The sequence below is a fragment of the Micropterus dolomieu genome, linkage group LG11, assembly GCF_021292245.1.
Source record: "Micropterus dolomieu isolate WLL.071019.BEF.003 ecotype Adirondacks linkage group LG11, ASM2129224v1, whole genome shotgun sequence".
NCBI classification, from domain to species: Eukaryota; Metazoa; Chordata; class Actinopteri; order Centrarchiformes; family Centrarchidae; genus Micropterus; species Micropterus dolomieu.
The window spans coordinates 19578609-19601492 of NC_060160.1; the positions used below are offsets into that span (position 1 = coordinate 19578609).

A 22884-nucleotide genomic window follows, 5' to 3' on the forward strand; every position below is an offset into this window, starting at 1 on the left:
ATGAATGGCAAATCCCAAAGTTTTATTTAATAATCTATCTCACCTAATAAGCTAATATATTGCACACTGCGTGCACAATTATTAGGCAATTTGTATTCCTTAGGATTCATTATATTGTTGAACAAACATGATGCTCTCAGTCAATCCAAAATGTAATTGAACCTCAAACCTGAATGTTAATCTAAGGAAAAGTATATTTAGTGGCCAACATAGCTGCCTGTTTTTTAATAACTGCCATGACCCGTCCATCCCTAGAGTCACTTTTTTGATCTTTTTACGATCAACTTTTGCTGAAGCAGCAACCACAGTCTCCCAAATAGTGTTCTAAGAGGTGTATTGTCTTACCTGACTATAAGTCTGACGTTTGATAAGGGAGTCAGGAGAGGAAGAAGGCCAGGTCATTATTTTGGCATCTGATAGAGCTTTGTCCTGCATAAGGATCATGGCCTTCTTGAATGCTGAGGACTTCTTCCTGTACCACTGGTTGAAGAAAGTATCTTCTAGAAACTGGCAGTATTTTGGGAGTTGAGTTTCAGTCCATTTTCAACCCAAAAAAGTCGAACTATCTAATCCTCAATGATAGCAGCCCATATCAGAACCCCTCCTCCACCTTGCTGGCGCCTGAGTCAGAGTGGTGCCCTGAGTTATTCTCATTTCATCTGTCCATAAAACCTTTCAAAAATCTGTCTTCAGGTATTTCTTTGCCCAATCTTGTTGCTTCAACTTGTGAATCTTATTCAGTTGTGGTCCTTCTTAACCTTGGCCATGTGTCTGAGCACTTGGCACCGTGTACTTCTGGACACTCCAGGTAGGTTGCAGTTCTTGAATATGGTGGCACTGGAGGATAATGGGTTCCTGGTAGCTAGATATTACCTCACGCAGCAGCAGACATGTGCTGCGTGTACATCTCTTCACCTTATCAGCTCCATCCTATCAGCAACAGTGATCCAAGCTGATGACAACTGAGTTCCTGTGCTCTGTTTGTGTGAAGTTGGATTTAGTATGTATCAGGTTCAGTGTGGTAATGGATATGTCTTCGGCTCATTTTTGGGTACAGCCATACTAAGGCTGACAAGAAGTGACGCCATGTTGACAGGTTGTCAACCTGGCGACATCTTGTCAAACCAGCCCATGTTCACTCTCAGAACCACACAGCAAACACTGTGTTATCTACATCCAGAAATATCCAGGAAATGCAGAGTTTCGGGGAGCCAAACACACACAAATCGGCATATTTGATGGATTCTGCAGCTGCTGCAACTGCAACAACACTAGCTTAGGGACTGAAGGCTGAACATTTTCAGGACCTTGTGTTCTGCCCTGTGACTGGATGACTTAGCCTCTCTCTCCAACCACTCACAGTCAGTGATGGAAGCTTGAATGCCAGCGGTCCCATTCAGCCTCACATCCATCCCGATGAGAGACGAATGTCTGCTTGCCTCATCCCCGATGTCTCATGGAAGGAGAAAAATATTCTGAGGACACTCTGAATTGCTTCAGAGACACTGGGAGGAAGGAGGTGTGTGTGTGTGTGTGTGTGCATGAGAGACAGTTTTTGAGTATGTGTGTATGTGTGTGTGTGTGTGTGTGTGTGTGTGTGTGCATACGAGGCGGAGGCAGAGGAGGGGGAGGTTGGCAGTTGAGCAATGTGATTTCTGCTCGACTGTCACAAATCTAGCGCAACAGGAAAATCAATTTGGCCCTGTGTGTGCCTTTTTGGCTCCGGGAGAGAATCCAAATAGCAAGGCGAGGCCCGGATAATGTTACAGTGTATTGGATTTGCTTCATGGAGAGACGGAAGAGAGAGAGAGAGAGAAAGAGAGCAGGGAGAAAGAAGAGGAGAAGTGAAGAGACGAGGGAATCACAGGCATGCCGTGGAGCTCCGACAAGATAGATTTGTGCAAGTGTATGGGTGTATGATAGGCTGGCAATCTGTCAGTCTCCCCCTCACTCTCACTCTGTTCTTTCTAGCGCGCACACACACACACACACACACACACACACACATACCGACATCACTGTGACTCTAAGCAAAAGAACTTATATATGTGATTTATATGTGTGCCCATATATGTTTCACATGAAATCATAAAAAAAAAAAGTTTTTACTTTTTATGTGCTCATGGGCTGTTATGTGTGCTTTACCTGCCTTCTGTGGTATTCTTTGGTGTGTGTGTGTGTGTGTGTGTGTGTGTGTGTGACAGCCAGGTGAAAGGGTGACATGATGAAATTGCTCTCCTCTGACCGCTGTCAAGGGTAACGTGTGTCCCGTGAGTGCTCAGCCGTGTGACATGTCGCATCATTTCACCGAGTGGGGCTGACCGGTGTCAGACTAACACACAAACGCATATACGCACAAACACACACACACACACGTAAAATTGGTTCTAAAAAGCTTGGGATGACATTCCTTTATTTACAGTCATTTCTTAATACCCCTTTACCTCTAAACCACGTTTTGCATGATTAAGTATGCTAGACATTCATGCAGGTAGACACACACACCAAAAGTACTGTTTTTAAAAGAAAAATACACATAATAATAACCCACTTTAAGACTTCAGCAGCAAGCATTTCTTTGGATTTTCAGTGGATTTATGTGGATAAAACTCACAATATAACATCACATGGTGACACTTGTAGCCCGACTATAATGGAGTTTAATAGGAGATAAATAACTTTAAAAACATCCATGTTTTCAACAGATTTTCAGTCAGTCGAGGGGCAGAATCCATTATAGAAGAGCATGCGATTCCAATTTCTCCACTGACAGCAGCCTTAATGGACCAGAATGCAATGCAGCCACAAGATATGTTTTTTCTTGACTGGAGCTCACAACTACTACAGAGAAAAACACTAATTAATTAGCTTATTAATGTTTATCTTATTTTGTTAATTTAAAGGACATTGTTGTTCACACAAACTGGTTTGAATAATGAACATGTTTTTTTTATGGCTGCAGAAGTAACAGAAGTGAAGATACAACACACACACACACACACATACACACAAATACACAGCGTTTCTTGCTAGCTCCCTTGCTCCCTCGTCTCCTCACTTGTACCAAACTACAACGACAACATTAACCAAAGTGCCCTAACTTGTGATGAAGTGTTAGAAAGCTGAGCGTTAGTAATCAGATGTGTGCAAACCACATTAGTTCTCCTGTGTCTCTCTTAGGCTGGCTGCTCCTTGATCTAATTCAAACTGATTGTTGTACAGCCGCTAAAACATGCCAGATGTTACTCACTGCTCCACGCTTTATCACCATTTATTTGGCACAGGGAATATTTTAAAATATTTTCTTATTAATCACGTCCCAGCGATCGGTTTCGCTTCTCGTCTTTGCCGCCTCACTCCGGATTGTCGTCATGATTCTTGGCACGAGCGCCTGGAAAACCACTGTCCCAGTTTTTCATTAGCGTCAATCACTCTGGTTAGCGGCTGCGAGGAGGGGAGGAGGAGGAGGAGGAGGAGCTGGCGTCAGGATCTCACTCAAGACATTTTGCCCCGCCGCGTCAGAGTGACTGACAGGTCTGAGACATGCTGATGCTCCGGTCAGCCGTGCAGTCGGGCAGAGAGGTGGCGGGATGACGGGTAGGCCAGGCGGGAACAGTGTGCACACACACATTCGCACGCCTGTCTGAGGCAAATGAAACCCACACTCATTTATAATGCTCAGTGTTTATCTAAATGGTTATGTGGTCTGCTATGGCCCCAGGAGACAGACAGACACACCGTATTGTCAGATAATCCTGTTGGTGTCTTGTTTGGCCTGCCATATCTTAGATAAGGCAACAAATCAGATGGGAGGCCCTTCACTACCAGTCAGTCTCAATTCATTAACACTCAGATTGGAGAGGAAATATTGTCTGGACATAGATGTTGGAAATGCTTGTGGGATCCACAGGTAGTAGAGAGATGAAGTGGAAAATTCCACAGCAAAGTAGGGACGTGTTTCTGCAACACTGTGATCAAAGACTTAACAAATCCCTACAGTGCAAGGATAAAAATTGCGTGAAGAAAATGAATGAGACATATTCCATGAAGTGCTCTGCACTAAGCTGTAATATTCTTCAGCGGTCTGCATTAGGATTTCAAATGGACCAGAGATATCAACGCCTAGACATGCTGGATTGATATTATGTGGTCTTCTGCTGCAGTGTACACTCAGCTTCATCCTCTGTTCAAACTGGCAGAATGAAAATTGATCTGGATGGATTATACGGTGAGTTGGAGATGAGAAAAAAAGAGATGCTATTAAACCAGCGTTGCCACCTTCATCCTGCGGTTCATTCGGACTTCTCTAAAAAAAGAGGTCAAACCCTGTTCACTCATACAAAGTCTCAGTGGTCAGCTTTACATGGACAAAATGATGGGTATGGGTATTAAATTAAGACACTTATTAAAGCAAAGAAACACAGGTTCCCTCCAGTAACCCTGCTTTTCCCTGTTCTGATTTATTTGCCTGTTTGTTTATACAGTAGAAACGTGTGATGCTCTATCCTTGCAATGCAAAACACACTACGTTTAAATGCTGTTATTTGTGGAAACATGTATGCCTATTCCGCATTAGGGTCAGTTTTCTACATGACCTTTTTAAAAACCTCTTTAAATGCACATATTTAAAAACAAATGAAATCAGGTTTAGGTGTTTAAATAGAAAAATAAATGGAAAGGTCAAGCAGAAACGTAGGTGTGATAACTGTGGTAGCACAGCAGCAACAAGTTTACTAATGGTACTGCCTTAAAGGTGCAATGTGTAAGAATTGCAAGATTTTGGCCACCTGTCAAATTCATACTGCAGAGTAACCACTAACTGCTGCTATCTACAGCTAACTGTAGCTGCTGTTAGCTAGTTAGCTCAGTTAGCTGCACAGCTAGTAGCGGCCCTATTAGCTGACTTCCCGGGCTTAGAGCACCAGGGGAATGTTGGTGCTCCTGGTGAACACAGCCAGACCAGGAGTGAACACAGCCTCCAAGACTGACGGAAGTCAGTTTGACGACAGAGAATACAGTACTGAGGTGGCTTCAAACAGGACTCTGACAGAAGACAAGGGAACTTTAAATTCAGAGATTTGTGAGTGGAGTCTGGTGTGACGTTCTCTGCTTACAGGTGAGAACTCAGCGTGTCAGTATTGATGCAACATTCTCTAACCCAGGGGTCAGCAGCCTTTTCTGTGATAAGTGTCAATATACAAAGATGAAGACATCCAGTGTGCCAGCAGCGTTTGTTAATGCACATGAAGTTTGACCTTGGTAATAATAATAATAGACATATGATAAATAGGGCTGTCAAGCGATTAAAAAAATGTATCTAATTAATTACAAGTTTTGTAACTTGTTTGTGGTTTTGTAATGACTTAATCGAAATGAATCACATTTATCGATATTTGCCGTGATAAGCATTTAAGATATTCAAATTCAAAAGATTTTGGTAGATGAGTCATAATAAACGTATTTAGCTAAACATCTTTATTTCTCATACATTCATAACCTTTTTTAATTTTTCTGTTCATATCCAGTAACAATGCCACAACAATTTTTATTTAAATATTAATACTAACTATACTGTTAACTACCAACATGTCATGTGTACAGTCAGTCACAATGCTAAAAAACAAATTTTTTTCTTCTAAATTCAAATTTTTTGCCATATTTACCATCTCTGTTGCACTTGTCATACAAACCGGATGTAAAGTAAACTTTGATCGGCACCATTGAGCCAATCAGATTACAGCAAAAATGAGGATCAGTCCAAGTTGGGAGGGGCCAACAACGTAACGGCATAGGTCAATATTGTAGGATTGAATTTTCTTTCTCACGTGCCACTTAAAATGTCTCTGCGTGCCCACGCTGGCACACGTCCCATAGCTTGCCGACCCCTGCTCTAACCCCTAATCCAAGTGAACATGGGAAGAAAATAGGTGTAAGAATCCAAGGTTGGTTAAAAGCAAAGCGTGTTTGTGTAACGTAGCATACTCGCACACATCTCCCAGCTAAAACTACAGTGAGGAGGCCTGAGCTATACTATCGGGCTATCACCTCTTGAGGTACAAAGTGGTATTATGAGACAGCTCGTCAGCTTGCTGACTTCGGTAGATATCTAGTCTGCAACACAAAACATAGGCTTTGACATAAAGTCAGAACTTACTAAACAAAAATTCTGGCCACATCATACCTTTAAAGATGTTTCGGGCATAATTTTCAAATAGCACGTCAAAACTGAATCACATGGGACTGGAAACTGAAACTTCTGGCAACGTACCAATCAGTGATGTCACAGTAACTATTTTTCATCATCTGTCAAAAGTAATACACATGATTTGACATCACTGACTGTGGTATGTTTGTGATTGTTTTCCCATTTGCTTTCAAACTACAGCCCCTTGTTTGGTGGCACAAAGCAATTTCCCTTTAAGCTGTAAAGCAATTTTGCAAATATCCCAGGGAATCTAACACGGTGATACATGATGTAAAATGCAGTGTAGTGTCTGGTTCATATGGCAAATCTCGTCAGCGATAGTCTTGTTTGTTTGTGGAGTTTAAACTAATAAAGTTGTCATGCAACAAGTTGCGCCTTTCATCAAGATGAAATGAGATTATCAAGATGCATGTGCACATACTTTCAGGCTCTAGTGGCAACCCTTACCTGGTGCGGTGGTGTTGGCAGAGGGTCCGCTGGCAGGAGAGATGGGTCCAGAGCCTGATCGCGACTGCTGGGACTGAGTGGAGCCTGCAGGCGAGCCCACAGGGGAGGGAGAGGGCCCGCTCCTGTGGCTGGGGAGGTGGGGGGATGCGTGAGGAGAGAAGGGGGACTGTCCCTGGTTGCTGGCCCCTCCCTGCTCCCCTTGGCTACTGCTGTTGCTGCTGGAGGAGCCGCCGGCGCTGACGGCTGAGCCCAGACCAGCCTCCGTCCCAGTGGGGAGGTCATCAATCGAGCCGGACAGATCCTGGAACAGAAGAAAGGACTTACAGTGAGTATTTTTGAAGCTCACCCAAGCATTTGATGAGAAGTGACATGCAGCAGGAGGCACATTTAAATGTGAGCACAAACAAAGACAACAATTTCCTGGTACATATTATCATGTCATGATACTATTACACATACATATTACATACATATTTGAAATATGGCTGTTTGGCTGAAATACCAGATCATACAATTTATAAAAGCCTCTTGAAAACATAAAAAGAAGAAGTGAAACACATGACGCAAAGATGCAACATATTTCCGATGCTTTCATAAAGCACTACACTTTAAAAGTTTACTCTGCACATGCACTAAAAGTGTTTGACTTTTCTGTGACTGACTGTAATCACTGAGACAAACTCTTTGCAGTTATGGTGAATATGGCAGAGGAACAACAACATTACCCATGGAAAAAGACACTACTGTACACTGGCCGCTGTGGTGAAAATGAATTGTAATGGGCTTTCAATCAGACCAAGGGTGAGTTCATATTACAGTTTTTATTCCCTGTGGTGAGCAGAGAAACTCGCTGTTTGTGTGTGTGCTTAGTAGGTACTCCCCCTCCTGAATTGATTCCAGGGAATCCCCACCAATACTGCTGACAGAATACTGACTGTATAAAAGTGGGGTGCGCAGGAGGTAGTAAGAAGACACTAAAAGATGGAAGAGAGACAGTGGTAGAGAAAAGTAAAGAGAAGACCAGATGTGATGTGATGCAATGTGATGGCTGCTCCCTAACTACACATCACACACACACACACACACACACACACACACATTTACAGACTAGTGGCTGTGCCCCAGCTGTAGCTGAATATGGGAGAAGTCACCTATAAGTGACCCCGGGGGCCTGGCTTGTGCCCCGCTTAGGGAGGAAGGGGAAGAGTTGTGGGTGTATGCCAGCTGATCCTACCTGCCTATACCAGGCCTGTTGACCCTCCACGTCTGTCCCACCTGAGTCTTGTGCAACCATTACTGTCACCACAGACTGATATGTGCCGATCTGTCTGTGCGTTACCTAGAGCTTAGAGACTCTTAAGAGCTACAATGAGAGCAGCATCACCCTGCCTTACGGGGCCACCACAACACATGAAAGATTTAATTTCTTCAGGAAAAAGTTAAATGATAAGATAACAAATAGTTGCAAAAAGTTCCAATCTAAACATACTAAAACACTTGAATAAATGCTAGAAATGCCTGCCAAACCCTGCATGTCTTGAGTGCATTGTTTGTGACAAGAAATGGCATTTGTTTTGAATGTATGTTGCTCACAGTCAATTCAATGTCAACACTGTACTTTTTCTCATTAGCTTACCACCATGTTATTCCATATAAAAAAAGGAGACAGGCGTCCCCAATCTCTTTCTATCCATGCATGGCTTAGCCTGTGGAACAGACAACCAAGTCAGCGTGGCAGTCAGTCTGCTGGCTGCTTGTTTTGGTTAATGCAATATCGGCACTGACACACAAAGCCTTTGTTTTCCATCATGCTACTGTGAGTGCCCACCCGCTCTGCCAGCCTGCCAGTCTGTCGCCTGGCATTATCTACCCTCGCTCGACTGAGCACATGGGGCACTGGCTTTCCTCTCTCTTCCTCTCTCGCTTCCTCGCCCGTGGTACCACTCCCTGTCTCAGCCAATCAAGTCACCCAGTATTCTGAGCTGAGTGATGCAATGCGCTGCCTCCACCAATGGGGCTGAATGTTATTTTCGACTGACTGGCTGCCCTGGGAGCCTGCCATTTGACGTGGCGGGGTTACCATGAGAGCCGCTGTAACCATGGCGACGGCTTTTCCAAAACTAGCTAGCCGGATGTACAGCTAGGTTGTTAACCCACAGGCTAATTGTGTGAATGGATGGGAATAATTGCATTTCACCTAATTGGGTGCTGTTGCCAGCTTTTCCAGTGGCAGTTTAGGGGTGGGAAAATGTGTACCAGTAATTCGTTTAGAGGCTGTTAGGCTCATTTGGATTATACACACACTTGAGCACAGCTGTGTGGCCTAAGACCAAAAAAGTAGCAGCACTGAAATAACATGAAAGGGTGGGAAAGCTTGACACCCGTATACTATAAAAATGTCAATTGTAAATACCCAATAAACCCACAGTTATGGTTGCTGAAAACTACCGTAAAAAAAGTAATTTCACAATGCACACTCAGTATAATGCATTTATCAACACATACACAGTTCCTCCACATGTACACTTAATCCTCGTCATGGGCCACAGAGCATTGTGTTACCTGGCTAAGTGTCTGCTTCATAGTCATGTGTAAAGAATCGAAGCCAGTCAGCCAGCCAGTCAGCAAGGCAGACATGCGGTCGGAGGATCCAAACGCCCAACAATCTGGGGCCCCAATCCAAAGTGGCCCAAATCCAATTTGTTTGGCTCTGTGCTGCAAATTGCTCTGTGCATTGAGTCTCCAAATAGCTGTCAACCACTCCCGCTTGGCGTCCTGTATTGCTTAATTCGCTCCTAGAGCATGTAATTGTCATAATAAGAAAAATATTGAGGTGATAATAACCAGTTACTTTGAGATGCCCCCCACCCACACACACACAAACACACACACACACACACACACACAAAGTCGCATATACCTACATAATGGGCCGAGACTGGCATCTACACATTTCACACAACATTGGAGAGGCACTCGCTCGCGACCCTTCACCTCGCTGGTGTTGGCGCCTGCCTGCACTCACTCGTTTAGTGTGCCTCTGTTTGTGTGTGTGCCTGTCAGGCTGCTGGCCTGTCACAGCGTGACATGCTTGAGCACTGATGCGGCTGAGGGGACAGATGAAGCTACACACATACACTCAAACACACTCCCCATCCCTCACTCATACTACTGACCGGCTCTCACTCTTCTCACACACACACTTTTTTTTTTTATACCCCAGCAGGGTATAAGGCATCAGTGTGAAGCAGGGAGCTGTCACATCCAGCAGACTGTGGGCCCTTTTTCCACTGACCATGGTGCTGATGTTGTCTCCTCTCACCACACACAGGGAATTAATCAAAGTTGCAATGGTAGAAGGCACCAGGCTTGTGTGTGACTGTGTGAGAGAGAGAGTGTGTGCGAAAGTGGTTCTGTCTAGACAGGGAGGAGCCAATGGCTGCTGCTTCCTGTGGGCTACAGGAAAGGAGAGCGACAGGAGAAACTAACTACTTCTATCTCTCTCTCTCTCTCACACACACACACACACACACACACACACACACACAGACACACAGAGTCTCACATCGAGTATCTATTTTTCTGTCTCTCTCTGCCTGCCCCAGTCAGAGGGATTGTATGGCTGAGGGCTCTGCACCAGATGGCTAGCCAGCTAACTAGAGCCTGAAACACAACTCAAACACAGCAACTGAACACTGAGCACTCAAAAACAACCTCCCTTATGGCTCAAAACTGCACAGAACCAAAATTCAGAATGTATAATTGTATATACATATATGGCTTAAAGTGCCAGTTCAGCCATATGATCTATTCGTGCAGATAGTTTTGGTGTTATTCATCTGAGTCTCTGAGATTTCTAACTTAGATGGAGGTGAATGGAATTTGTTTGTGGCGCTCACAGTAATGACAAAAATGATAATTTAAAAAATGTAATACCAACTTCTTTCAAATAGTGTCAGTATTATTCTGGACAGTCCTATTTCTGTTTCTGGACAATGCATGTTTCTGTTGGACTTTTTAAATGGCATTGGCACCACAGATTCACTTCCACTGTATTTGGGATGGCTGCAGAAATTGCAGAGACAGACATCTCAGAAACTGGGCAAACAAAGCCAAAATTATCTGCATGACTAGATGCTACTAGAGGTAAGTGAGAACATCAGACACGTTAATGGGTGATTCCTTGTTGATCAGTATACGTACATGCTGCATTACTCCAAGCTAACCCAAGAGGCAGGATTCAGAGACTAATGAAAAAGAGAACTGCGGGACGTTCTGAAACTTGAACATCCTGCAGTCTTATTGCAAAATGGATGGAACAAGGAAGGTCTACTTCTACCACCATAATCTTTTCTTTCTTATCCAAGGCCCAAGATCTGCTCTGTCTCTGTAGGAGGTTGGGATTTTAGCTGCTACTCGCCTGGTGCTCGCTCACGCTGATAATGGTTTCTTGTTGAAACGCGCTCGTGCCCATAATAAACAAGAAGACAAATTTTCTGTGAGTGCCGGCATTCTGTTTGTTTTATTTCCCTGGTGCGAACATCAGGGGTCTGTGTAGGCGGCCTGTAGTAATTTACAAAATACATGTGCTGTATGAATATTATATATATAATATGTAAAAAAATGGGTTGACCTTTTTTCAAATCTGTTTAACAACACTGACATAATCATATGAACACTGAAAGAGTTACTGGTTGTTGTGACTGTTCCTCCTCTCCATACTGGCCATGAAAAGATCCCCTCTAAATGTGTTCCCAGTGTAAGCCTGTGTTCGAATCAAGTGGCTATTTTCAAATTTTACTGTCTTTTCAGTACAAAACTTCATCTTTGTGTTGCTATCTCTCTGCTGCAACTCAGCTGGGAAACAATATCGGGGGAAACACAAAGAGGGAATTTTGTAACAAAAAGACGGTAACTTTAGAAGATACCCACTTGATATGACTAAATCCAACTGCTGAAGCCTCATTTTAGCTTCGGCTGAACGTTAGAATTCATATTTAAGCAGACCAAAACCTCTTTCAGTGTGCATATAGCAGGTCAGTATTTCTTTAAGACAAACTTAAACCAATCCTTTAATTCTATTTTTATACGTACACTTTCATATGGTATCGATGCGTGTATTTATCCATATAGCACCTGTGTTTTCCCGGGTCAAGTATAAGATCCATTATAATGTTACACACAAGGACAATTGTTCTCTACTTCACTGTGGTACGGTATATACAGAAATAACACCTCAGTGGGCTCAGAGGCGAGTTTTAATCTCTGTTTCTCTTCTCTGGGTAAATATGATGATGTAAACTGTAATTAACTCAAACAGCTATCGTTTGTAGGCCTGAGGGACAGGTCTGTTCATGGCAGCACTGCACTCATTTATCGGCTCCGGCCGCTGTGCTTTCTATCGTTATGGTGCACTGGAGACTAAGAGGAAATGCTATTACACAAAGATGTTTTTTTTTTATCCTCCCCCCAAACCGTCGATTGAGGCAAAATCCAAATGAAATGCCATGCAAATGAATCCAAATGGACTGCTGAACGTGTGTGTGTGGTGTCTATGTGTGAAAGAAGGTTTTTAATGCGATGCCCCATGTAGAGCACCAACTGTAATACCCTTCGCTAAGTGCTATTAAGTACAGAAAGAAGAAGAGAAATGAGAAAGAGAGAGAGACTTAGTGGAGGGAGATTTAACACCATCATTTCCTTTTTTTTTATGTCAATCAGCTGGAATGTCTAGCAAGGCTGGAATGATGATGATAATTGGTGATGATGATGAGAATTGACAGAAATTATGACGATTTAAGCGCTACACTATAAAATGCTAATCAAAATGTGCTTGCTAATACACAGTAGTGTACATCCAGACAACTACTTTAATAATTGCATGTAGGAATGTGGAAACATGCCTTGACGGGGGTATGTCTTTGCTAGATAATGTGTGTGTTTGTGTGCAAGCTGGGAAATGTAAATGTATGAGCCAATGCGTGTGGAGATAAGAGTTCTCGAGTAGAGTCTCTGACACCTCCTGAGGGTCTCTGAGTGAAATCTTCAGTGAGGAGAGGAGGCACGAGGCAGAGAGACTCCACAAACAGGCAAGGGCACTCTCTGCAAACCATGGGGAGATGATTGGCATGCCTCAGGCTCGCCAAAACCCCAACTGGGCTTTAGGATAGCACTCAAATATGCTAGCATGCCGACCCATTGTCGTCCTGTGCAACAACATTTAAGCTTATTGTTCCTGTCGTTGGGTCTAAAGTTTTCAATTGTCTCTCACTTAAGTCTGCCCAAGACTGCCACAGGTGGAACAGTGTCTCCCTGTCCTAGCCAACAACTCACTGTTACATAGTGAGTAGGACTGTCACGATGCTGGCTCAACATTGTGATGTCTGTCATTGTCTATCAGCCCAACCCCAACAGAGACCCTGCAATGGCAACAGTGAGGACATATCAACAGTGTAACTCAACACAAGACAATATTAAGGATATTATTGCATGTTTCAGTAGGTGAGGTTACATTACACAACATCGTGACCTACAACTCATCTCTGAATGCATCCTGTGTACACATGACGCAACAAGGATGCCGCTGCTGCTCTGCTATCATGCTATTAACGCTACGCCTCCTATACAGACACAGTGTAAGCATAAATGTGTTAAAAAACTGTTGCTACGCAGAGAAAGTGTTCAAAGAAAATAACACTATATTAGTGAGCAAAATGCTGGTTTTGACAAACCGCAGTTCATGATTACAGGGGAACTATTTTGTGATTTGAAAAACACTGGGTACTATTTGTAAGGCTAAATCACTGAAGGCAGTCTTTTTGCTTCCTCTCGGTTTTTGTTATCTGGAATAAAAGCAGCCAAAGAACAAACAGTTCAGGGCTTCCCAAAGTTGTGCAGAGGAGAACCACAGCTGCTATGAAAAGCAATTGTGCTTTTCTTTTCAATTCTGCTTCTGCACACTTCACAAAGCCCCGACAATCTCTTGATAATACCGCCACATCTCGATAAGAGGAAAAGAAAGCTCTCTCTGTTTTTCACCACCAGCACCGAGCTGGGAAAAAAAAAACAGTCCTGGAGTTAGGCGAGTCAGTCGTGTGGACACCTAACTGCGGATTCCAATAGATTCACTAAATCTGGTGATAATGCTAACAGTAACTCCACTGCATTAGCAATTATTGCTTGTTGTAAGATATGGGGCTCACTGAGTGATAACTGCCCCGGCTCTTAAGCCTCTCATAATGTGGAGATATGGGGCAGGCCACATTGAAAGGGACATTTGAGGCCCTATTACCCCTAAGCTCTTAAAGACACCCAAATCTGGCGCTGCTTGTCTCCAGACCGGAGGGATTAGTGTTGAGTTTCACTCCGATTCCCCCGATAATATCCCAAGCTGTAGCAGCTAGGAGTACTTAGCAAGTAGGCTCTATTCACTCAATGCCCCCTTACTATTTTCTGTACCAACAACAGTGACAGTAAAGTGTCTCAAACAGCCAACATCATCCTTTAAGTTGGTAAAAAAACATGGATGTTGGTCCTGTTTGTGTGGCCACGTACTGAAGTCAAAGATGGCACAAAGTCTATCTCCACACGCCCACGAGTCTGACCTCTCACATGGTGAGTTAGGTCATTGGTATTCCGCTTAGAAGTGTGTTTTTAAACTTGCTTTCTTTTAAAATGGCAGCTTTACAGAGGCAGAGGAGACAGGCCCAGCCTGCTTATTGTGGTTGAAACTGTTTTTTTTTTCATTAGTCCGCAAAGGTTCTTCACACTTTAGTTTTTAATGCACAAGCAGACCACTTATCGCCTCCCCTTATACCAACACACACACACACACACACACACACACACACACACACTCACTCACTCTATTTGTTCTGCACGTATTGGTTCCACTAATGTTTTTATTTATGGCATTCCAGCATGACATCCTGCCATCCACCCACCCCCTCCTCACCTCTCCACTCACCCAAGAGAGAACAGAAAAAAATGACGCATGACATAGAGTGTATATGTGTGTGTGTGTGTGTGAGAGAGAGAGAGATGGAAGCAGAGGAGCAAAATAAAGAAATAAATAAAGGGCCCAAATTCCTCATTTCTAATTCAGCTGCTCGTTCAGCTTAACCTCTCTCTCCTCAGCAATTAAAGCGCACGCCACATCCTTCACGCTGCGTACAGCCGAGGCTAAATAATGCAGGGGGCATCCAGCACCCGCATCCTTTATCATCCCAAATGACAGCCATTTGCATATCTCCCCAGTCAATTAGAGCGCGGCGGAATAATCAGCCCATAATTGGGGGAGAGCGTCGGTAATCACCCGCCCTGGCACACCGACAGGGCCATTGGAGGAGCGAGGGGGAGAGGTTGTGTGTGGGGTTGGATGTATGTGTGTTTGTATGTGTGTCAGGGAGACAGTCCACCCGACTGCAGCCTCTTCACTTCAAACTAACACGTCCAAACAACCAGTCTAACTTCCCTCTGGTTCTCTCTAATGCTCCCTGTCCTCCTCTCCGCTGCCCCTTCTGCTCACTAATTTGCACGAACCGGCTTCCTCAGTCTATTTGCCTCCCAACACATTATTTCTATGTGATATCTTTCATCAAAATGGGTCAGTAAGGGACTTTTAATAGCATAAAAAGTGATACATGAATGACGGGTTTCATTCCAGGATGCCATTCATTCTCAAATGTTATCAAATGTTAATTGCTCGCCATTTAAAATACACAAATAATGACATCCTCTTCAGTGTCGCTGCTTTGTAAGCCAGTTTCAAGGGTTCAAAATCACTAATGTCAATAATGAATTTGATTTTCATTCCAGCAATTCTGTCTATGGATTTTGCCAAAGGGGTTGGATTCTTTGGTTAATGTAGGAATGGAGTCTTCACATGCTATGCAATGCTCTAATTTAGTTTCAAAACGGCGGAAAACCTATCAACAAATATTATTGTGGAGCAACATGTTTTTCACCTGCTTGCAAATCTTCTATAAGAGCTATTAAATTCATACTCTATTCCTTTCATATAGCAAGAAAGCACAACGTTAAGAACAGCCAAGAACAATGTGAGAAAGACTGCGCCGAGACACCAGGGGGAAAATCCCCTGCTTGTCCCCTTTAGATGCAGAAAATCAAAGTCGTTTCATGGGAAGTTTTCTGGGCAGCTTTGAAGTGCTGGAGCTGCATAGCCTCTGTATTTCCTGCTGAAAGGGGAATGACCATTTTTGTGAAACAACATTTCCTTTAATACACTGTAACCTCCCATTCCTCAGACGCTTTGGTGCTGTCCTCTGAACATGACAAATAAAAGGATGACTTGAGAGAGCAGAGAGAGAGAGAGAAAGAGGGGTTGACGGTAATGGGTGCAGTGGAGGTGTGTGTGTGTGTGTGTGTGTGTAAAGGAACATCAGAGAAACCCAGGCAAGGTTAGTTCCCATCTGTAGCTCCATTCTTTTGTGTTTCCCCAGCTGCTTTCTTTTTCCTCTCGCCTTTGTATTTATTCTACCCAATCCAGTTCAATGTTAGCCAGCTCTGCCTCTGTGGTGTTTCAGGCCCACTGTCGCTTTGGAGAGATGAAACGCTTGCCGTTCACTTCTCCTTGATCGAAGTGGCAAGAAATAAAGAAAGGAAGTTAGAGCTTGGAAGGAAGGGGATGGGGAGGGAGGCAAGGATAGCACAGGGGATGATCGTGATGATTTGTTTCGATTTAGCCTCTGCATAGGACTTCTATTTGCAAGCGAGGGGCAGAGCAGACTAACCTGAGACAAAACAGAGTTTAAACACAAACAAAAAAGCGTCTTTTAAAGAAAAAAGACTACAGAAAAGACAAGAGTGGCAGCATCCTTAAACTCTCCTTGTCCGCAGAGGGACACATTGATTTCCTTTTTACTCTTTTTTTAAAGGGATGTCTTTCTATGTTTAATCCCCCATTTCTCTACTCTCGGGGGATCTGTGGCATTTCCTGCCAGCCAGCCAACCCTGTGCTGTAGAGACTTATGCATCACTGTCAAAATGACTCTGATCAAAACGAGGGAGAGGGGAAGGGAGGGTGGGCGAGAGGGGGTAGTTTGGTTTGAGGGTCTGGTTTGATCGGTGCGATGCAAAACTCTTCCCCCATTGGATGCGCGCCTGTCAGTGCATCCGCCTCGGTAATCCATCAGCCCCCGCCGCTGATCAATAACATGATGTGGTGGTGGAATTCTGAGAGATATCTGGTTGTGATCTGTGTATCCTAAGAGTTACTGCATGAAGTCAGACAGCCTGTTAGCCCTCCCTAACCTTCTGCACACTCTTCTGTTGTTTGTGTCAAACTTGAAATTCCGTCATGGATCAATTATGTGGCGACGTCATGTGACCTAGGGAATTTCCTGCCCACGTCCACGTTTTGTTTCATGGAGTGCATTTCCAGAGTATTAACAAAATCGGCGTTTGACTGAATTTCTCCAAAAATTAAATGGATCTACTTGCTAAGTAATTAGATTATCAACCCAAAAGGGACCCTAGATATAGAGAAGCTGACCCATATGGGACTACTAGGCGCCTATCAGATGATCCCTGTGTTTGGTAAAACCCAGTATGGTTTGTGAAACTTGAAACTAGAAAAAATGTTTTTTAATAATGGGAACACCAGGGGCAATCTGAGTTTTTCTATGTTTAAAGTAACAAATAGCTACTGACAAATTCTGTTTTCCCTCATTTCTATTCCTAACTAAAATAATATGACAATTCTTACAGTATCTGTGTCCTCTGCACTCCAAAAAGATTTCCACTGCCTGTAATACACTAACCTCATTTATATACAATAGATACATTCAAACATACAGCAGGCTATATAGAAGTGTAAAAAAATTGTTCTGTATTGTATTCTGTTTTTATCATCCTCTCTGCAACAACAAATATGTATGATGATTAGATATGTGAAATAACTATTACATCAGTTGGCATCCTCTAGCAAAATTATGTGCATGTGTTACCTACTATCCACAAAAAAGTTGCCAATGTCCTCTGGAGCAGACCCCGATTGCTGATCTTCCAGCAGAGAAGTGTAAAAGAAATTTCACTACATATGAATAAATAAATCTTTATGTTTAAACCTTATATCATTATTCCACACATGGGGATTGAGATGGATTTGTATTTACAAATAGACAGACTATTAGGGAGACAGCGGGCTGATGGAGCAATAAAGAGACAATATGATTCTCATTTCAGGTTAATCAAATCATACACGCTGGGTAACACACCACACCCACGTTCGTACACTGAAAGAGTCACACAGGGAGGCGGTGGCCCTCTCAGGACAGGCCCCGCCGTCGACGTCAGCCCACATTTTCAGAGCGTTCAAACAAACTTTTTTAGCGGTGAAAACAAATTGGACTCACCATCAAAGAGACTTTTCAAAAAGCCATTTCTCTATGCCAGTTCAAAAGAACGCTGGTTGGTAAACAGGCATGGAGAATTCACAGCGCAAGATATTGTAGGAGGTACAAACGGCTGGAGCTTCACCACAACAAAGGCAGAGGAGAAGGAGTGGAGGGGTGTAATTCATCACACACTCAACAAAAGCAAGTGTGACTGACTGTCCATGACCAAAGAAACAAAACAAAACAAAACAAAAAACTTCTCCTTAATTGGAGAAGCTGTTGTTTTTTTTTGGTCATTTCAAACCCCCTCTGTCTATTGCCAATTTCTTGCTGCTCAGTCTGCCTGGATGCCCTTGCCCTTTCTTTTTCCTTACCCTCACTTCCCTCCCAAACCCCCCCTGTTTCTTGATTAAAACAATTCACTGTGAGTTATGCCATCTTAAATGAGAAGACATACGGAGCTGCAGGAGGAGAATGACAGAGTGAAGGGAGAGGAGGCTAAAGGAAGGAGCAAGAGGAGAAGAATAAGGATGTTAGGAGTATAGAAAAACCTCCAGGTCCTTTAAGGCTTGTGAGATTTCCTAACAAACAGGCAGACAGGCAGACAGAGGCCTTGCTACACATACCATCCTTCCATCCACCTCAGGCAAAATCTCATTTGTCGGGGAGTCAGCTGAAGACCAGAGGATAGAGAGACACAGAGATCGAACAAGAGCAGCAGAGGACTTCAGCCCGCCCCTCTGTCGAGCCGTCATTAGCTATGCACAAGACAAACTGCTGACAAAAAGTCACACAGCGTGCTGAGCAGAGACTTGTGGGAAGGCAGGAGGAATCCATCCCTCCATCCCTCCACCTGTCTATTGACATCCCTGGCTCTCCCTCGTCCGCCTCCAGTTTTTGCAATTACAATCAAACGGCAGCATCCAGGCCCCGAAGCACTGACTGACGGCTTGGATTAACCGAGATGTGGAGAGGCCTTGGGATGCTCTGTGTGTGTGTGTGTATGTGAGTGTGCGTGCCTGTCAGCCAGTCGTCTGTTCATCTACGTGTGCATACAACATTGCTTTGTACGTGCGGCATGTTCCAGCATCAGAGTTGATGTGTGAGTTTCTGTGTCTGTGTCTCTTCATGTCTATCAGTTCATTCTGTCTGTATATTTGTGTGTGTGTGTGTGTAGTATTCATGTATAGTGTAGGTTTGTCAGTGTAAATTGACAGGGAAGTGGTATATATGGGGGAGTCCATTAGCATGAAAAAGAGTTTGAATAACAATACAATTACACATTTCAATTAAATCCCACCGTGCGGACCGTTTGTTTCTGTTGGCTGGATTTGGGAAATGTATTTGCAGACAAATAGAGTGAAGAGCACTCTCAGATATGATTTGCAAAATAATACACTTAAACGCCTTTCCATTGTCATTTTGTGTCAAGCGCTGTACAATATCTTATAAAACAATCCAAATTCTACATTTTAAAGGAATAAGTGAGACGTGGAGAAATGTCATGAAAAGTGACAACACAAGCAAATCTACAAGGATGTGGTGTTGAGGATATGGAAAGGAATCACAAAGCTGTCAGCACAAAAAGAAGGAACACACACATACACGCTTTGAATTAACTTCACTGCTGCACAGCTGCAATCGAACAAGTCACGTCAAACATGCGACCGAACAGAAAACAGTCCCTCAGAAGGCAGCAAATAAAGTATAAGGAACAAAAACACGTCAATCTGCTTTGTCCAAAAGAATATGAGCTGCTCGGTGTCTTCTGCGGGATCGGTTCTTTAACTCTTCCCTGCTAGACGCCGACGTCATCCATCAGAGATGACAAATGTGACATGACAGCCCTGCTTGGGAAGCGGCGGTGACTACAGATAGAAAACTACTTACAGCACAGTGTGTGACAAGGGGAAGTTTGTCAAGACGAAAACAGATATTCACATTCACTGATGTTGTAAATCCCCCCAAAAGGTCTATAGGCTTAAATATGCACAACACTGACAATTAACTGGTTTGGATTTATTTGGTTTGTAATGCTTTATTTCGGCAAGAATCCACAGATTCCAAAAATGTTATTTAAATTTTTGAAATATGCCAGAGTTGAAATTTCTAATTTCATAATAATTCACTTAACAAATGAATCAATTCAAACACCAGGACCTTAGGACATTTGAAATAATTTGGGTTTTAGAAATGCAAAACTTTTTTGCACAGACATGATCATGCTTTTGCTGCAGAGGTGTTTTTTATGACATGTCATGTTTCAGCCTCTCTCTTAAAAAAGGCAAAAAACCTGCCTAAGCATTTTAATTGGTCTGTAATTCAGCCTTCTGCATGTTTTGTCCAAACGCAACATGATGTGATCTGTGAGTCCCAAGTGAACCAATCCCAGTGAAACAGAAACAGAATTATGGCACATGACAGCTGAAACATCAAATAAAATCTAAAGAAGGCATCTTAATACCACGGACAACACACACTCATTCGGATTCACATCAGTCAACCATCCAGTTTGCATATTCACACTGTGATTTGAGATGTAAAGTCGTCCTGGATGCCCTCTCCCTACCCGGCCTGACGGAACAGAGACCAACTAACCAACCAGAACGTCCTCGCAGAGCCCGTGAGCCAATGGCCGCCCGGCTGTGTGTGCGCGAGGGCGTGTGTGTGAGTGTGATGTAAGCACAGGGAAAGGAGAGGTGACAGCGGCGCGAGGCTGATCTAATAAAAGGAGAAGATGAAACGCTGTCAGATGCCGCGGCGAGGAGCTCAAACGCCAGCAACGTTTGGTAAAACACACACGCGTCTCCTCCCAGACAGTCTCCTTTCGCTCACACAGTATCTCTGGCTCACACACACACACACACACGCACATTTCTGTGTGATAGACAGTTTCATAGTGTCGTAGCTGAGGTGTTGGCCTATAAAAAGCAGTGCTGATATGATTTAATGGGCGAGTCTTATTATAAGACTGTCGCTGGGCCAGTGTAATCTGACTAGCGCTCCAGGGCACAGCGCTGAGACACATGCACTACAATACTCCACAGAAGATAATATTGCTATGTGCTACATTGCTATTATAAGATAGAGCCATTTGCCACACTGATACGCCGTGTATAAGGCTGTCATTTGGGAAGGAGTGATTTATGACTGTGAGGCATGTGAGAATAAAGACAGATTATTTTTATTCATGTGTCTTTAGAGGCCAACTTCATTTCTTTTTTGTTTGTACTGCACTTATTTTGATATGGCATCAAAGGGAAATCTTCTTCCGTGCAAAACACACATAACACCATATGGGCTTTGTGGTATTTATATAAGCTCTGTAGAGTCTGGACCACCCACTCAAAAACTGTACAATGTCACTTTGACATTGATTCTGAAACTGCACTTAACAGAACAAGATCCCTCTGTTAGCTGTCTTCCAATTTTTGCTGAGACTAAATTGCTATTAATTATAAATAGCAGAGCAGCTGTCTTAAAATATATGACATATCTACTAGGGTATTAGACACTGAGGTGATATTGCCTCTCCTGCCACTTTTAATATCGGCACACTGGTTCCAATCACGGCCTAATAATGGCTTCTCATTATGAGGTGTGTATGTGTGTGTGTATGTGTGGGAGTGGGGGCTTCAATTTCACCACTTAAAAGCCACAGATGACACCTTGTAAAAAGTTAATTTCACTTTAGACATTTATAGAACAGGGCTGTAAATTTAAGGTCTGGAGGTGTGCCGTGAGGGTATCAGCTCTGAAAATTGAGATATTGAATAATTAGATGTAAGCAATTCATTATGTGTATAAATGCAAAGCAGGTGTAAAAAAATGTTGAAACTTTATTTGAGAACAGGGATAAGGGAAAAGTGTCTGTTTTCACGTGAGCTGATGTTAGATAGTTTTTTTAGTGGTTGGAAAGGGCCATTGTTGCCTGGTTGTAAAATCGGAGTTGGGCAGCAGATGGCGCTGTGCTTGCTGTGAGCACAGAAGAGCATGTGATCGAATTCTAAACAACAGAAGAGGGGGGGTGTTCAGGATCAGGCAACATTGCTGATTGCTTCATAATGTTATTCACACTGCTGAAACGGACAGTTATTACTTCACATCATATGTAGAAACACTAAACAAGGAGGAAAAGCACTATTATATTCCTCTAATATCCTTATATGGACATGTGTGTGATCTCAGCTGAGTGTTTATGGATATTTTATGTTCTATAATACCACTATAATATCCTCAGAGAGACTTTGTGTTGTCAAATTTGTATAGCAAGCGTTTTGACAGGGGATTATGTGGCGCTTGTAGTAAATCACTTAACATGATCTGTTTCAATTCAAACCATTTTGTGTAAACACGACCATCATCAAAAACAAAAATAAGGCATCTCCACACAGCGCTAGTCTAGGGTCATTAAAAGGCAAGGGAATATCTCTTTTTTTTTAGGAGTCTCCCATCTCCCTCTCTGTCTCCCTTCCTTGTTCCCCAAGCCTTTCATTTCCCAGATTGTCCCTTTCTTTAACATGTAAAGAAGGCGACAAAGGGACTTGCTGCCAGATCCATCTTTAAACTGCTTTCATTTTTTCACCCCGTCAGATGAGACTGAGTTTGGTGAGAGGTGAGAGGTGAGGAGGGCTTCCACCTAACTTTTTAACCCCTTCACACACACACTCCCAGGTCTTCCTGTTACTCCTCACCCTCCACCTCCTGCATTCAATCCCCCACCCCTCCCCCCACCCCTACTTACCCCTCCCCTCTCCTCTCTCATGGCCTCTGTCTTAATTTCACTAGGGAATCATTTGACAGATATTGCCCTTGAAGAGGCAGCCTGTGCCTCGCCACTGAAAGCAATGGGGGGTTGAGGGTTGTGGGGGGGGG

At 43.3% G+C, this 22884-nt stretch overlaps 1 protein-coding gene across 1 annotated transcript in view; it reads right to left on the reverse strand.

Annotated features, from left to right (window-relative positions):
- Window positions 1-22884, reverse strand: part of LOC123979424 (palmitoyltransferase ZDHHC14-like) — a 141313-nt gene that overhangs the window by 30473 nt on the left and 87956 nt on the right. The window contains exons 5-7 of the mRNA XM_046063339.1: window positions 6653-6953; window positions 3533-3643; window positions 1354-1453 (exon numbers count right to left, since the gene is read on the reverse strand). Coding sequence (XP_045919295.1) covers window positions 1354-1453; window positions 3533-3643; window positions 6653-6953 — 512 coding nt within the window. The remainder of the gene's footprint in view (window positions 1-1353; window positions 1454-3532; window positions 3644-6652; window positions 6954-22884) is intronic.